The sequence below is a fragment of the Patella vulgata genome, chromosome 9 (genome assembly GCF_932274485.2).
Source record: "Patella vulgata chromosome 9, xgPatVulg1.2, whole genome shotgun sequence".
NCBI classification, from domain to species: domain Eukaryota; kingdom Metazoa; phylum Mollusca; class Gastropoda; family Patellidae; genus Patella; species Patella vulgata.
The window spans coordinates 38,109,620-38,128,928 of record NC_065887.2 but is presented as its reverse complement, the minus strand read 5'-3'; the positions used below and the strand labels follow the sequence as shown (position 1 = coordinate 38,128,928).

At 32.3% G+C, this 19,309-nt stretch overlaps 1 protein-coding gene across 2 annotated transcripts; it reads right to left on the bottom strand.

The window, feature by feature from the left end:
- Positions 1-364: 364 nt before the first annotated feature.
- Positions 365-19,101, bottom strand: LOC126807919 (pituitary tumor-transforming gene 1 protein-interacting protein). Of its 2 annotated transcripts, XM_056103178.1 has the most exons (7): positions 18,815-19,101; positions 12,556-12,611; positions 11,562-11,670; positions 10,768-10,879; positions 9,578-9,690; positions 8,806-8,835; positions 365-4,671 (listed from the first exon to the last, which is right to left on the bottom strand). In XM_056103178.1, exons 1-7 carry the CDS (start codon positions 19,023-19,025, stop codon positions 4,628-4,630), a joined length of 675 nt encoding a protein of 224 aa, XP_055959153.1. In that variant the 5' UTR covers positions 19,026-19,101; the 3' UTR covers positions 365-4,627. The 2 variants fall into 2 exon arrangements, with proteins under 2 accessions (XP_055959153.1, XP_050388768.2); XM_050532811.2 differs by lacking the exon at positions 8,806-8,835 and having other exon boundaries at positions 18,815-19,099.
- Positions 19,102-19,309: the final 208 nt, after the last annotated feature.

The window sequence follows — 19,309 nt, the reverse complement described above, 5'->3', positions numbered from 1 at the left end:
AGAAAAAGTTTCTCGGCCGTGTACTTTATCCTTTATCGTCAGATGTGGGACAGGATGGGCACTCAAAGCACGAGATAATGATATAGACATCATGTGATATCACAATTAATGCTTTGCATCCATGAAATTGAATCACATTGTCGTATTAATTCATAATAAAAATTGACGTCAACGAGGTGTTGAATTTCTCTGTTTTAAAAGCTCAATGTGTGTATATACCCCAAAATGACGATAGAGGCAATGTCTCGGGAACCTGGCAAACCCCCTCCTGCAAAAATTCCTGGAAACGCCCCTGAAATATGGACTTAAGCTGCATCTTTAAACATTATCTAAAAATCATAACAATGAGAAAATAGTCATAGAGTAAAGTTTTACAAAATTTATTTATCTACAGAAAAATATAGATATGTAAATATATATAACATACAATCAAAACACAAAAATTATTTATCATTTGTTATTTTTTGATAAAAAGTAAAATCAACATAAAATTGAAAGCAAAACATAACAACTATGCTTAATATACATAAATATCATAAATTAGCAAAGAAAAGAACAATCTTGCATGATCTGAACAGTCACAATGGTTGGACAACTTTCTCAGTGCTGTGTTACTGTCACATGATGTTAATGCCTAGTAACAAGGTATTTAAACCCATACTTATCGGTATATATTTATCAATATTTTATGACAACTGTCTTATTGTTTAATACAGAATAACAGTTCTGTATTTTGTTTTTAAATAATTGATTCCAAAATGTTGATATTTGGCTCAGTGCTGGTTAAACTCCTATATGTCTAAAAAAATAGTTGTACAACTGTACCATCATGTGCCAAGCAAATACATCATGAGAGTTACCTCCCATATATATATAAATTTCATTAATCACGAAATTGAACGCTCAACTGAATAAAATAAGAAAGAACGATGAATTATCAATTGAGAACAGAAATTTCGAGACCAGTTCCTCTGGCCAATAAAGATACAAATTATCTGAAATTGGGATCTACATGTGTTTGTGATCATAAGTCAGTAGGATGTTAAACCCCATTTCATTTCATTTCATTTATTTTCAGTCTGGAAATAGCAATTACAATTATGATATTGAATGAATATATTCATCCAAACTATAGATAAAAGCAGCTGTCATGTACGGGGCAAACTATTCTCTCTTTCTAGAACACCTGATAGCCGATACCACTTTTCTTTTCAGAAGTCCACACAGTTACCTGACATTTTTGTTTTGTATTTTATCATTGGAAATACCAAACAGAATGAAGAAGTACACAATAAAGCACTTAAAACATGTAAATCTAACCTTGAAAAATATTTGATCTTGTTGACAGATAGGACACAACCAGATTTGGGTGAACAATGAAACAGGTGTCAATTTAATTATCTCCCTTCAAACAATTTATGTCTTTGCAATGTTGTGAAAATTCTGACTTTGGCAGCACATCAAGCAAAAACACAATATCAAAAAAACAGCAAGATTTTTAATCATATTGATCTAGCCTTGTCTAAATAAAAAAAGTTCTATTTTGACAGAAATTGAAAGTGGCCACCTTTGATAAGAGGAAAATTCATCAATTAAATTAAAATCAGATGTTATTGTCATTATGTTATTTGGTTTGTTACTCAACTTACATCTAAAAGACATGTTAAAGAAAAGTCTCGTTCGTTTCTGGAGTTTCACGTCCACTTCCACCAAGGGTGTTATCATAGACAAGTGTTTCCTAAGAAACATTCTAGAGTAAGCCACAAAATAAGCTTGATCCAGCAAGAAAAGCCTGTGATGAAAGCATAATTGTACATCTGAGCTTGATTGGACCGTCAATCAAATGTCCATAAAGATTAAGTGGAATAACCATCCGAAAAATAAAACAGAACAAAATCAAGCATTAATTCCAATTAGACCAAAACTTTCTATGATACATAATAAATTTGTAGATATAAAAATACAACACTACGGCCAAATCAATTTCATTTTTACTTCTTCAGGACCTGGATAAATAATCAGTCACTCGAGTCACATGAATGACGTTTTGTTTGGAATTTCAAAACTGAAAAATTTGACCTAAAAGCCTTTGAGTAGAGCAACTAAGTATTTTTTACTTTTAAATTATTTTTCCTCACCAAGAAATAGTAAGTAAAATGTTAACAGGCATTTCCAAAGAACAAAAATTCAAACTGATGTGGGCTTAAGTGTTATTAATAAAGAATATACATATCTTCTACTAACAAAAATATACAATCAATGGCACAAACAACAGAAAGACAAAAACAAGTTACAATAGATAGATACCAGATATCATTCTGTGACCAAGTTTTTTTTTACATAGTGCATATAAATGTATATATAGTCAAGATATTAGATATGATTACTATTTCCAGTAGGAAAAATAAAAAAATTTAATTATAAATTATTTCAATGTGCAAGTGTGGAATGAGTAAATTTGTTTAAAATGAATGTATATAGTTAACTATTGGCATAAACTATAAACCACTCATCACTTGGACCGTTTAAAAACAATAAGAAATCTACTTTCATACTGTATCAAGACATTGTATTATTTAATTCCTTAAAATAGACCTGTTGACAAATGTGTAAAGTGAGGGTCTTATATACCTCAATCATCTAACTTCTTTAAACTGATTAATTTTATAACGAGTAATTATGAATACATAACCAGAAATATAGAGAAATGTATTATTTTTACTAAATATATAGAAGCACCAATTTCTAACAACCTTCAAGTGAAATTTTTATATAAATATTTTAAAATAGACTTTGATATTTTCTTAAATATATAATTCAGATTATGTTAATAAACCAAAATGCACCAATAATTATGAGAAGCCTATTTATTAGTAATATTTAAAAATATATATCAACCTATCATAAAGCTTATATACAAAATTATCCGGTTACACATATTGATCCATTTGATCGCAACACAAACCTCTGAAAGCACTCGCTAGAAAAATATTCATTTTCTACTCACTGAAAAACTCCATGAAAATATTTCAATCATCATTTCAAACAATCATATTAGACGAATGTTTATAAATGTAAACATTTGAGCGTTGATGTAGAATTTTAAAAAATATTTTTTAAATCAACTATTGAGATACAAACTACCCTATTTAAAATATGTAATTTGATTATCAATACATAATGTCATTACTTTTTTGTAATGCTTTAAAGGAGAAATCCCAGATTATGCAGGGTATCTGTTGATGAAAGTATGTGAATGAAACACCCTGAAGTAAAGAAACAGTCCAATTACCTTGCCTGAAAGTTTCAAATCCAAATGTTTAGCCTTTTGGAGTTAAGTAATTTATACAATTTTATTGTTTAATTCTATCAAAGACTAGTAATTTTACCATGACTTCGGCATGTTATAGGCAAGGTTATCAAGGTACTTACATATGGTGGCATTTCATGAAAAGTACCACAAAGCTTCGAATAACTGCGCAATACAAGAATATAGGTTTTTAAGAGACTTTCATGCAGATTTATATTAAGTTATATACATATGAGACTGGTCCTTTCAGCTTACTTATTTTAGTTTATATAAACTATCTTGGTACTTGTAACACGAGTAGACAAGTGATAAATATAACTCTTCTTGAACCAAGATTTATTATGAGTAGTACATACACACAATAGATTCTGGGTATTAATCAAACAATTTTAAAGTTTTATACTATCTAATTAAAACAAGATTACAATTACTTTTTCGTTTATCTGATGTTTATACTACACAGTGATATAATCTAATTTTTATCACCATGATATATTATAAGTACACACAGTAGATTCTGGGGTATTGATCATAATAATACCAATTTACAGTTTCATACAATGTAATTAAATGAGATTACGATTTTGTTTCGTTTATTCTTTATCTGATTTTTACACTACATTTTAATATAATCTATTTTCATATATTACCATGATGTTCTGGCAACATGACGAATATTTATTATCATACTCTAACCCTAAAAACAACACCATCATTTGTATGATAGTGTTTAAAAATTCCCATAATTCACTGTATAACGCAGTACTGTAATTTAATTGGAGAGTAAGTTCATTTGATCAGAACACCATCTACAAAGAAAATATTTCACATGTCAGTGTAGTATATCCAGAATAAATGGATACATAGTTAAAAGTCTGATTTCAAACAATATGAAGTTTTATACTACATCAATAACTTAATTCAAGTCCTCTTTAGTATTGGTATATAAGGCACTCTATTTTGTTCTGAACTTGTATTTATATGATAACATAAATAACTACAAATATCCAGGGCACCATCATTTTAATGTCCCAAGGTCAAAAGTCAGATTCTAAAAGGGAACAAATATTTTCCATCCAAATGATATTTATGTCTTTTTTTGTTTGGCTCATCTTTTGAAAGAGTGGGGATAAGACCTTAAAACAGTTAGGACCAATCAATTAAATGTGACCCTGTAACTCCTTTTTTTTAAAATTCTGAATTCTGCCAACTTTTTAAATCTTTATTCAGTTTCATGAACAGTGTGCAATGTGAAGGGGTGGCGATGAAAATGTATTAATTATAAAATTTGTAAGTTCGGCTCGGTGAAATCTTCATTTAGGCATCAAATCTTTCGTAGGCATTGTCTTCTTTAACCAGACCTTAAAAATAAAAGGCAAATAATTTTGTTATAAATTTTGTACAAATTTTGGTAGAAATTGAAAAGCATTGAAAAAAATACTATAATAGCTCAAATAGAACGGGGTTTAATTAATGTATCATCATCCCAAACAAAGAAGTCCAGTTTTACTAAAAATTTCAGTCTCTTGTTGCAAGTATTTTCTAAACAAAAGACAGTTATAATAATCCTTAAGTTCAGTAACTGTAAGAAATGTCATTGCATATGAAATCAACTGGGGGTTGGGGACGTCACTGTTTAAAACAAATTGGTGGTGAATAGGGTCTTCAAGAATCAAATTGAAAATATAAAAAGTGGTGTTCTTTCCCCTCTCCAAATCCCACAGAGAATTTTTTAATGAAAGAAGATGCACAAGGCATAAAGATACAAAGCTCAAGAGGTGTTTGACAATTTTCAAGAGGATTTGGTACCTGGCATATTCTTAAATACGATGTTCGAACGCTGAATCATTTACCTTTCCAAAGAAGTATCTTAGACCCTCCTATGACATATTGGAACCCTTGGTGGAACAGTGAATAAAGCGCTGGCTCGCTAAAGAGGTCTTGGGTTTGCCCTCGGTGTTTCCCATCAGTGGTACAGAACCAAAGAACCGTGCCTAGTCATTTCGGATGAGACAAAAAACCTTAGGTCCAGTGTTCACACTGACATGGGACGTAAAAGAACCCTTAACAATTGGAATTTGAAATCAGAGTAGGTTGTAGCACCACTGCATGGCCTATGCCCATCTTCATTAGCCCATGTTAAACCCCATTCATTTCATTTCTATTACATATCTATTCGAGAAATGTATAAATATTTAAAAATTCTTAATGACATGTTAAATCAATAGGTTGTATTGTTTTAAATACAACATACTGCTTGTAGGAAATTCTCAGATACATCTTTGGAAAAGTAAAATAAATATTAACCCAACATGCCAGAAAACTGTTTAAATAAAGACCATACATTCAAAAATACTTGTTTTAAAAATGCATTGTAATTGATCAATTCAAGCAACTCAACATTGGTTGCTATTGCTTTCACACAACCATCGTCATGTGTCTTTGCCAATAATTTTATTTTTTATTCAAGCCAGCTAAGATATTTCATGAAGATTTTTTTAATACCCAGGTGTGCTCAATAACATGTACACAATAACAACAATCTTCACTTTAAAATAGCACATTACTTTTCTATTTAGATACATTCGTGAACGATATGTCTTGTTGTGCCTTTAGGATAGATCAAATTTAAGATCGGGCCATAAAATATATATATTTAAATCATATATTTAAATTATTTAAGAATAGAAAAAGGATCAAATAAACACATATTTGGTGAGCGCTGTGAATTCTGTGATATGCCAAGACAGTGAAGTTAATATGAATTCATCCATATTTATAACATTGTGTAGTTTTAGATTCAAAGAGTTTGTGATGAGACCACTCTAAGTAAAATTAGACCATACTTTTTTTTTCTCTTCTTATTTAAAGTTGTTTACATTTATACATTAGTACAGCTTTCATGCCACAACATCTTTTAAATGATGATGTTCAATTGACACGACCATCACCGTTTACCAGACAATTTGCTTTGTAACGTGTTTTCTTGAGTCAAAATGAAGCATGGTATGGCTTCCAATGCTAGAATACTTTACTAAGTTTGGTTCACAATGACAAATGGTTGTTCTACTGATGTTAGCCAATCAGAGAAGCTTACCTTAAATTACTGGGGTTTATTTGCGATGACAAACAGTAGCTAATGTAACGTTACAGTCACTTCTACTGATTTTAACCCATGACAGAGATTTTAAGCCAGACTATGATAAACAGAACGTGGAATTGTAGAGGTGAAAAGAAAAATGACAACCACAAAGAAATAAAGATCTAATTTCAGTTAGATTGTGACAGGACATGCAGGAAGTGTTTAATTCTGAGTATTTATTTAATCAATGAATGGTGTTGAGACTAACATACGGTTATTTTTTTTCAATGGTCACATGTGCAATGCAAGGGAGGAGAAATTTTGGCATGGCAGCAGCATTTTAGTCTACTCTTCATTAAATTCCAACTGCCAAGGGTTCTTTTATGTGCAATCCAATGTATACTTGAAGGGACCTCAGATTTTTGTCCTATCTTAACTACTAGACACCTATTTAATTATTTAATTAGTTTAATAAACTGTCTTAGATTCTGCACATTTATTGTGAAGAATACATTCTGACATTGATGGTAAGTTGGTAAGCACAGTCAGATACTACATCTCCCATCCTTAAACTACTAATTTATACTTGCCGTGCTCGATCTGACCAATATCAAAGATGCATTATTTTAGGATTTAGATAAAGAGCTGACCATCTATAGAGTTGATTATAGCCTTGTCATGTTAATAAATGTTTAAATAATAATTTATATAACATTTGAAACTAAAAGAAAGACCTGCAATAGGCAGATTTAGTTCTTACATAATGCATTATGCAAGAGCTAAATCTGCATATTGCATGTCTTTCTTTACGCCTGAAATGTTATCTAAACTATTAAATAGACATTTATTAACAAAACAAGACCATAATCAACTCTCAATGGCATCAGATACTTGAGATTTTAATTACATATGTAGATTAGAACGGTTGGCCATTTAAAAATCTTGTCAAAACTAGAAACAGTAATAACTTGGCTCAGAATGAAGTAATTTGAATGAAATTTTCAATATTTTCATTTTACATTATCTATTTTTGAATTATAATAGCAAGAATGGTCAGCTCTTTATCTAAATCTTACATAATGTATCTTTAAATAAATACACTATTTGTGTCCTATGTGTATTCAGCATGCTTCCCCGTCACAGAACGATTATCATATTACGGTATAATCACAACCCACAGCAACATTACTATTCCTTGACGTCCAACAAGCACATATTCCACATATCAACCCAATTCTGATTCCACATGCAAGGGGACATAATGTAATATACTATGAGAAACCTTCATAGAATATGGAAATAAATACTGTACCAAAAATATCATTCTTATCAACTTTTCAAACTAAAAAATGTTATTAACTGAGATGACATATACATTATGTATTTTGTATAGTTCCTTAATTAAAAGAACAATATTTAATTCAAAACGAAAACAAAATATATAAATTAAAAACTAAAAGAAAAAAACTTAATCTTATCATGTTTTTAGTTCTATTTGAGATGAGGGACTGTAAGGGACCATAGAATATAATACACACACCCACCAGCAGCATAGTATTCCAAACCTCATTCATCACTATTAACCCTTTCAGTGCCAGGTATGTTTTGAAGTCATAATTATAACAACTATTTTGACATCTCCCCCACCTTCCACCCTGACCCCTCAGTGTCTAAGTTTCTAATATGTCTATTTTGAGAGTGTAAAGTAAGAAGACTCTTATGTTATGTTACAGAAATGTTTGTTGTACACAGAATTCAATTTATTTACATACTTTAATTTCTATTCTAATACATCATTTTGACTGAGAATGACAACAACTTTTCTAAAATGGAAGAAAAACATGTTTAAACCCTACATCTACCTTTAATAAACTACAGAAGGAGAGGAGTGGGTTACTGATTTTGATGTCTAAAACTGTAGGGATAAATCTTTAAGTCAAAAAATTTCTGACACATGGCACCAAAGGGTTAAACAAATTTATACCAAAGAGAATACACAAGCACTATAAAACAATATAAGGAGAGACAGCCAAGAATGACAAATATATCCACTAAAGGCAAAAATATGTGAATTGAATGAATAGCCAACAATTGTAACATGGGAAGCATGAAACCGATGGCGATGAATACTGAACAAAACCAATGGTGTGACAACTAAAGATACAGTAACGAAGAAATGGATCTCCAATCAAAACATAGATTTTCTTTTTCTTTTCTTTTTTTAATATTTCTTAAATATATTTTTTTTAAAATCTCATTTTATCCAATCATCTATTTCAAATGCCAACTTATTCTTTTGCCAGTGTTTAATAACTAATTACAATAAAATCGAAATTCAGTACAAAAATCTATATTTCGATTAAATTGGTCAGATCACCAAATTTTAAATTCTTTAAACCCAGAAGAAATCTACCTTTATCATCCTCCGTGATCATAACTTTGACTAGTTAAGGTGAAAACATATACACTTAATTAATTAATTAATCAAAATTAAACTACAATAGTCAATGTATTCGTACTGTGGTGTAAGGGGAGATAATATGATATTAGGGTCACTTTGAAGAGTTACCTCCCCTCAATTATTTTATGATACCTCAAACCTGGGGAGCTCTAGAAATTGATTTATTCTTAATCTAGTAACCCAAATTGAAGCGTTTTAGTGTATAGATAATATGGTAATTGCATACACTTGCAAGCAAATGTTTTTTGGGTTGGACAGATTAGCTTATGGGGATAAAATTAAAAATATTACTCTAATTTTTTTCATGCATTGTCATTGTTCTGGCTCTGAAGCTCAAGTCCTGTAACAAGTCATTAAAATTCTTATTTGACTTTTCAAAAAAGATTGTTGGACTTTGGGCCAAACATTTTGGTACTTGGAATATTTGGTACTTGGAATATGTTTAATAAAATTTGACTTTGCACAAACTGATGGGTTCAAACAGATTTAAAATGGCTAATACTGAGAATAAAAAAAACTTGTTGATGTGACTTAGATTAGGAAACATATCGGAAAAATTTGTAAGAACAGGTCGTCTCAACATTGTACTAGTTATTATGGTCATACCGGGGGTTTTTTAGCCACGGAATGACAAATTAATTGAATAGAATTGTTTATTCATATGACAACAATCAAATTCATCTTTTTTATTTTCACATAAATTCTGATCAAAATATAAAATTACCATATTTCCTTCTGATTTCATCTAATCTATCTTTTCTTTCCATTTTTCTTTCTTCAGCTTTTTCTTTTCTGTCTTTCTTCTGTCGTTCCCATTTTGCATCTTCCTTGTCATATCTGCAAATACATTTAACTCAATAAAAAAGGAATCTTTTCATTTTTCAGAGATGGGCCAAAAAAGCAGCATACAGGTTGATAGAACACAAATTTTATAGGAAACAATCACTGGTTTTATTCTAACAACATGATGATAATGTCATTGTGCTTGATAACAATAAGAGTATACTTTTGAGCCGTCATGTTGTTTGAAAAAAACAATGATTGTTCCCATGAAAATTTTGTCCTGTTAATGTGTATTTCAATCGCTAAATGTCACTTAAAGTAGCTAAGTCTCTAACTCAATATCATCCAAAGGCTTTGACATTGAAAACACAAATCATTTGTCAATTTAAATCAACATTGATGGAGTCATCTTACCAGGAAAAGATTGTTCTGATATCCAATATTTAAGACAAAATAAACATTTTTTACCATTGGTACAAGAATCGTGTACCATAATGCGTTTCAGCGCCATTTGTAACAAGGGACTCGAAGAACAAAATTAGACATACTCCACAAGTCATGTCAAACAGCGACGCCATATTCTTATCTGGAGAACATTCCCAATAAATACTATCGGTGTAGATTGGAATAACCAAACGCTAGAGACCATTGGATTGAGACATCTGGCACATTTCGCCAAACATAACTTATTTGAAATTAGAGTAAAAACAGAAACAACTGAATGTCAATCAGTTCATATACATTCATATTACATTATTATATGTGTTGCGACCCATTTGTGTCAATTTCTAGGTCCAAAATATTAGCGATTTAGCACCTTTAAAGATTACAGGTGATTGGTGATTAATTCTCACCATAATGGAATCAAGTTAATGTAACTCTACAGTTTGGTTTATTTTGGCCTTTTGGATTTCCTGTACTGAAGTAATGTACCATTACTGTTTGTTCCATGTTTGTGAAAGATTTAGGGCTGTGTTGTCTAATGACAATTTGGAAAGATCTGTATCCTGTTCAGTTATCTCGAGTTTGCTGCAGTTTACCGATGGATGTTCATCTATTATTTGCTTTCCCTGTTTCATGTGGTATAACAACGAGAATATTTGTGTATGGCTTGGTATTGTTGAAACTTACCTTTTTTTGTTTCCACCTCGACAACAGCAACAATAAACACAACAACATGTGATAGTCAACAGTATTATACCACCCAGAACTCCAACAGATATCAACATCGCTTCAAAATTTACTACAATACAAAAATACATCAATTGTGAGACATGTGAGATTACTAAATAGACAAAGAGCTGGTACTGGATAATGGATATTCCACTGAATGTGAAAGAACATCCAGCATCACCTACAGGTCACGGCTACTGGTAGTTTAATTTGCAGTCTATCTGATTAAAACACAGATCATATTTCGTTTCCTTTTTAAAGTTCAAAATTTCTTTTTACTTCTCTTTACTACACTAGGATCTGGAAGAGTTGTTATATAACACACATTCCCAATGATGTGATGGATTAGCCAATGAAATGATCTGTTCTGGCGAGTTTTTGGCGTGAGGTACACAGAACTATGAATAACCCACTAGAAACATCAATGCTGATTGCAATAATTTTTAATTGAATTCTGCAACTTTCAAACCTAAAAAAGTCTTTTTTTCTATTTCCCAACAGCAGAAACTTACTCTTTGAATTGATTGCTAGAAAGAGCAAATAACTTGATCAAATAATGAAATAGAAGTCACTAATCATTTGGAAAAGAACATGGTGTCAAGTTTGAAAGACAAGCAAATAAAGACAAGAGAGTATAGATAAATTGGGATTATTATGATCTCCTTGTAAAAAGATATTACAATAGGTCTAATAATTTATGGGTTGTCATAACTATTAGGATATACATGATCTTTTTGTCTTCTGATACTTACACCAGCACACTGTCCATCTAGCTTTAGATAAAGGACAGACAGAAGAACTTGGTATTACATCTTTAAATGGATATGGTTTACACACTTCATCAGCATTACAATACAAACACTGAAAATAGAAAAATTGATAACATCTGACCTGTGGTGCAGTACTAAATCATCTGGCACCAAATACTAAATCATCAGAGGAGAAGCACCAAAAGATACAGATCCATTTCCTACATTATCTTGTACTGGGGTCAACAGATCTAGGTAAAAGCAGGTAATTAAGGGCCAAAGTAACACCACCAAAGAATCTGGTTCCCAGATGCCCGTGACAAGAACAAAAGACCTAGTGACCAGCAGTACACGGTCTGTACTAAATCATTAGTCAAAGACAATTACTATAGCTATAAACCTGATATTGCAAGTACCAATGGTACAGGGTTTGTCAACAGTACTGAATCATCTGTCAGCCATAAACCTAACATTGTGAGCACAAGGAGTGTAATCTGATGTAACTTGCTTTTTCAGCAAGCGTAATCCCTTAAATCTTTCCAACAACCAAATAGGTTGCCTCTTCTGCTACCTTATCAGATTGCAGAGACTAACATATAGTTTATAGTTTAATGTTATTCCAATAATTCAAATTGGCGTAGTGAACCAGACAAGGCGACCCTACTCTTTGTCACATACAAGATGGGAATCGAAATCACACCACTTGACACATTGACAAACCTCACAGTCTAACGTCCAGGTATTAAACCATATAGCCAACCAAGTCTCCAGATTGCAGTGAAGTGTAGGACTAATTGTGGTTGCACTATATCTACATACTTCAGACAGGTGACTCGTCTTTAATATATGATAACAAAACATGGAGGACTTTAAGTTTACAGCTTATTTTCAAACAAATTAAAAAAATTATTGTTAAAACTGTCACCGTCACAATTTGTCTTAGAATAGTTAGAGGCATAAAATCAATTAATAAGTAAATAATAATAATTTTTTGTACCCTCGCTTTTGGTGCTCCAACACAATCGGAACAGGATCCATTGTACTGTGCACATTCTGAAAATACACAAATTATACAAATCTTAGTTACACATTTATAGTAGAACAAAGCGGTCAGTACTCAAATTTATGACCAAAGGTTTAATATGGTATTTAACACCACAAAAACAATATTTTGAGAATAACTAGACATTTTCAATGTTATTGCACACTTTTCCTGGTTTACGCTAGTCTTAGTAGAAATCATGTAGAGAAGTGGGGTGGATTTTCTGTGCAATAACAACGAGCATGTTGAGCAGGTGTCAATGTTACATGTCATTTATAGCATGCTTCATTCATTAACAGGTTGAAAACATCAACCTACAGCTTCTGTGGTTAAACATGTTAACTCATGAAAGCTGTGCTATCAATACAACATGTATACAATTTAACCATACATGAAAGCTGTGCTATAAATACAACATGTATACAATTTAACCATACATGAAAGCTGTGCTATAAATACAACATGTATACAATTTAACCATACATGAAAGCTGTGCTATAAATACAACATGTATACAATTTAACCATACATGAAAGCTGTGCTATAAATACAACATGTATACAATTTAACCATACATGCATATTAATACTATCATTTCTTTTTTTAAAGTAGTGTGACTGATATGCTTATACATGTATTTGTGATTTTAAACCCATGTAACATAAGAATGCAATTGAATGAGCTAAAAATCCATTTATAAATAAAGTCATGATAAATATTACAGAGTTTATGTGACACTCTCTATTGTTAAATATCAACTATTTTTTAACTATTTCCATTGAGTAAATTTACATTCAGTTTGCACTTATTCACATTACATATATCAAAATAGACATATATATCTTATCCTGATGTTACTTGAAGCGGAGTTATATAATAAACTACAACGTGACATATTTATTATTAATTGCTGAATACAAGTTAAACACACAGTTTAAAACCATATACACTTAAAGATACATTATGTAAAAGGCTAAATCTGCCCTACTGCAGTTCTTTATTTTCACTAATGTTATTTAAACTATTATTTAGACATTTAGTCACATGACAAGTCTACTATCTAGAACATCAGATGGCTGAGATTTAAATAGATTAGAGCTATAAAATGGATAGTCAAGCCTTAGTTGCTCTGATAATAAAAAAATCTAGGCTACATCGTAAAACATTCAAAACTTTACTCACTCAGAGTAAAGCAATTTGAATGAAATTTTCAATTATGTAAGAGAAATCTGTCTATTGCAGGTCTTTCTTTGGACCTTGAATATAAATTATCAATTAGTAGATAGACATTTATTAACATGGCAAGACCATAATCAAATCTCGATGCCATCGGATGGCTCCGATTTTATGTAGATTAGAACGGTTCGGACATTTAATGATTTAATTTAAAAATTGAGAAGCAAAATAAAGTAATTTGAATGAAATTTTCAATATATACATTTTGCATTATCTATTTTTGAACTATCATAGCACAAATGGCTAGCTCTTTATCTAAATCTTACATAATGTATCTTTAATTTTCCATTATCTAGTTATGAACTATGAACTCTTATAGTAAGAACGACCAGCTCTTTATCTAAATCTTACCAAATGTCATTGTGTCTTTAAAAGTAGTTATTCATCCCAATTCAAGACTTTGGATGTGATTTTAGCACCCTGCTAACTACAATAGTGTTATATTTGAATCTCTAATAGGAATATCAGTCCAAAAATAGATCAATTCTGTTCAGTTTTTTTTTATATTTGTACAAGCCTGCCCATTGTTTATGAAAAATCTATATACTTAAATGTATTTAATTACTAATCATAACAGCATGATTGAACAGATTGGTGTTTGATGTCTTGTCAACAAAATACTTCATTTGAGACAAATATACATCATGTATGGTATTTTTTTATTTCTATGGCTTTATGTGCTATGTGGGTTGTGAGAATTTTGTCTATACGGCAACATTTCTGCATATCCTTCTTCAACTTTCAACTCTTAAGGGCACTTTTACGTACATAACAACATATGTGTATATCACTATATGGGTGGACCTCTGTGAAGATCTGGCTACACTTTTTAATAGATTTTGTTCAAATTTGGTATGAGAGAATGAACTCTATTGATTTTCATACTTGGTGTGAAGCATTGGGATAGGATAAACCGTCTTGATTTTCTGCATTCTCAAACTTTCTGTTCCAGAGATATATTATTATGTGTCTGGAAAAGCTTTGTTGAAAGCATAAAAAGGATTCTCATCAAATCTGGTCAACATGAGATGTAGTTGCTTTGTGGGCCCATTTCCACGACTTACTTGGCTATTTATAGTGGTATAATTGAAGTATTCTGTCAGTTTATCACAATAGAGGAGAGGTACATATGAGTAAATAATTCTGCTCATCTTGAACCATGGCAACCATGACAGCGATACAAATCCTATTTACTAAGTATTTGTAAAGGAAAATTACATTCTAATAAAATAAAGCAGAGTAGCATGTATTTATAAGTATGACAAGATATATCTGCAATATTGTAGCGGCCTTTCAGTCTTATTCCCATAGGCTTTGCGCAAGTAAACATAGCTTCAAATGCAGAATTCTTAACACAAAGCCTTACAGTTGAATTGAAATAAGTAATTCTATCACAAATGGTGAAGAGTGGGTCACTAAAATAGTTACTGTACAGTTTTTTTGTATGGCAATGCAATTTATACTACATTTTCTAAGCAATGTTTCAAATGATGAAGGCGTACAGGCCACCATGACAACACCGAGGTGAGTTCATGCCAGACATCCTGTGCACGCTAATTCTTGTTAGGCCATCTGATTTGATCAATTAATCACATAATTATGTGGTAGGGTATCATCTTTATTTCAATGGAAATTGGTTTATTATATATTAAGCTAAGTACACAACAGGGCAGTTTAAAGGGATATTATGGGAGATTAGATAAAGAGTTGGCAGTTCTCGCTATAATAGTTAAAGGAGATAAGTCGCTAATATTTGGGACCAAGAAATTGACACAAATGGGTCGCAACGCATACAATAATGTAATATGAATGTATATAAATTGATTTACATTCAATCGTTTCTGTTTTTACTGTAATTTCTAATCAGTTAGGTTCGGCGAAATACGCCAGTATTCTCAATGAATTTCAATTTCTAGCGTCTGGTTATTCCAGTCTACGCCAATATTATTTATTGGGCTTGCTCTCCAGATAAGAATATAGCGTCACCGTTTGATATGACTTGTGAGATATATCCCTAGCCTCGTTTTTCGAGTCCCTTATTACAAATAGCGCTGAAACGCATTATGGTACACGAATCGTGTACCAATTGTAAAATGTTTATTTTGTCTTAAAGGACCTAAGTCCGTAACTCAAAATCCTCCAAAATCTTCAACATCGAAAACACGAATTATTGGTCAATTTAAATCAACATTGATGATGTAAACTTACCGGGAAAAGATGAGCTTCTGATATCCGATATTTAAGATAAAATAATTTTTTTAACATTGGTACACGAATCGTGTACCATAATGCGCTTCAGCCCCAGTTGTATTGAGAGACTCGGGGGACGAGGCTAGACACATTGCACCAAATCAAATGGAGTTATGTAGACTAGAATAACTAGACGCTAGAAATTTGCACTCGATTGAGATTGCTGAACATACGCCGATATTATTTATTGGGCTTGCTCTCCAGATAAGAATATAGCGTCACCGTTTGACATGACTTATGGAATATATCCCTAGCCTCGTTTTTCGAGTCCCTTATTACAAATAGCGCTGAAACGCATTATGGTACACGATTCGTGTACCAATTGTAAAATGTTTATTTTGTCTTAAATATTGGATATCAGAAGGCCATCTTTTCCCAGTAAGATCACAACATCAATGTTGATTTAAACCAACAAATAAATCTTGTTTTCAATGTCGAAGATTTTGGATGATATTGAGTCAGAGACTTAGCTACTTTAAAGAATAGATAACGTAAATAGAATATGCTAAAATTTTCAGTAAAGTTGCTTCACTCTGAGCCGCGATATTAGCACTTGAATTGTAGGCCTAGCCTCGATCATCATTAGTAAAGTTGATACGATAAACAACAAAGTCTTGTATCCATTTTTAATTATTTTTTTAAAAAATGTATTGCAATCCACTAAATATCGCAGGCTAACGATGGCATCGAGAGTTGATTATGCCTATATGGTCTGGATAAGTTCATTAATGTTTCATTAATAATTTAGATAAAATTTCTGGCTAAAAGAAAGACCAGCAATAGGCAGATTTAGCTCTTGCATTATGTAGAAATTAAGGGAGTTACACACCTATAACTTTTTAGTTATTAAATGATTACAAAACTTGCACACAGGAAGTCCTTAAAACCATCATCCACTACTGTGACTGGAGGCATTTAAGACAGAAGACATCAGTAGTGGAATCACTTCGAGACAGTTTTATTAACTACCAGTACCAGTATTGATAATTATTACATTATACTGCTTAAAGGAGCTAAATCGCGAATATTTAGGACCTAGAAAATGGGTTGCAACGCGTATAATAATGTACCATGAATGTATGTAAACTGATTTACATTCAATCATTTCTGTTTTTACTGTAAGTTCTAATCAGTTATGTTTGGCGAAATATGCCAAAGGTCTCAATCGAATAGCAATCTCTATGTCTGGTTATTCCAGTCTACATCATAGTATTTATTGCGTATGCTCTCCAGATGAGAATATGGCGTCACTGTTTAACACGGCTTGCGGAATATGTTTAGTTCAAGTCCCTTGTTACAAATGCCGCTGAAACGCATTATGGTACACCAATGTTAAAATGTTAAAATGTTTATTTTGTCTCAAATATTGGATATCACTCTCAGAAGCCCATCTTTTCCCGGTAAAGCGGTGGACACACTAGCCGAATGATTCGGCCGAATCAATCGACGTCGAAATTCACCTAGTGTGTCCACTGTCATTTGGCAGAATTTCTATTCGGCCGAATGATTCGCCCGAATCAAACAGGTTTGATATATTCGCCTGGTGTATCCACTTCGCCGAAGCATTCGGTCGAATGTAGAATTCATTAGCCAATCACCACTCATATCGAGAAGTCACGTGATAGTTTGAAGACATAGACGCCGCCATGTTTAATCATGTGACATGAAAGGTGATGCAATCGACTGTTGAATCGGGCGAAGCATTCGGCTAGTGTGTCCACCCATTCGGCCGAATAAAATTTGGCGCCGATTGATTCGGCCGAATGATTCGGCTAATGTGTCCACTGCTTAAGATCACAACATCAACGTTGATTTAAATTGACACATTATTTGTGTTTTCAATGTCGATGATATTGAGTCAGAGACTTGGCTACTTCAAATTATGATTTTGATTAGTTTGAAAGTTTATCATAGACTGAAAATAAAACCCCATAAAAAAGGCCAATGATAATGACAATACGTTACGTCAGGTCATTGACCAAGGCCCACACAAGTACGCGCCAAAGGCATGTTACGAGCGCGTCCGAAGGGGGTCTGGGTGGGTTCTCCCCCCAGAAAAATTTTGAAAATTGACAACCGCAAACCCATTTTCCAAGCATTTCAAACCAAAGCAGAAGGCAAATGCTTGATTTCCTGATACAATTAGATATCAGAATTTGAGAATTCTAGAACACTTATTTTTTTGTGTTGTTTGTCAGTCATTTCTTTCCTATCTTTTCTTTCTCCTGCCCTGTGTCCTGTCCTCTCCTTCCTTCTTTCTTTCCCCCCCCCCTCTCCTTTCTTTCTCTTTTCTTTTTTTCTTTTTTCTTTCTCTTTTTTCTTTTTTTCTTTATAGGCTTAGGCCTACCTTTTTTTTTAATGAGCTTAGGCCCACTTTTTTTAATGAGCTTTTAATGGACAGGTGGACACAGTCCGGCACTGGTTGTAGGCTATCTGTTCAACTTCAACTTTCAACTTTTTTATTTGCATATTATGTCCATTAAGAACAGTATACAAAACATCAATATACATGTATACAAAAATACATTTTACACGGAATAATATATTGGAATGAAAATATAATGAGATATATGTACAATTGGGATGATCTGAAAATCTGTTTGAGCATTTCAGATCAAATCCAAGAGGTTTCTGAATTCTCTTGGTCTGAATTAGTGACTCATTATTTTACATAAAATCACAATAACTACCATTAGGAAATCTTTATCTGTTAAGTTTCCATACGTACCTTCTTCGGGCGTCAGTGATGTTGTCGGAATAACTGGAGTTGTTGGTGAAGGGTTCGGTGGAGAGGTCGCACTCGGAACAGGAGTAGTACTACTAGTAGATGCTGGTTTTGAAGAAGTTGGAGTATCTTGAGGCGTGGTACTGGCAGAATACACAGCACTGGCGCCTAGTAAACTTACCAACAATAGTTTTGATATAACTGTGAACGCCATTTTAGAAAGAAATCACACACAAAATATTGATATCACTTCCGTCATGAGAAGTTGACGTCTATATCAAAAATAAACCACGTCACGTGATAGATGTCATCCACCCACTTTAAATGGAGTTGCTGCCCTTCAATCGTCTACCTTTGGCGTCTTAAAATTATTCAGCATCGTTGTACCACCGGAGTGGCTAAATTTTATATTTCAGCATATTTTGTCTTTCTACAAAAAGAACAAAATTGGCACAGTTTTCAATCTAACTTTTTGTTTTCGAAAAACACGTGTTTGTG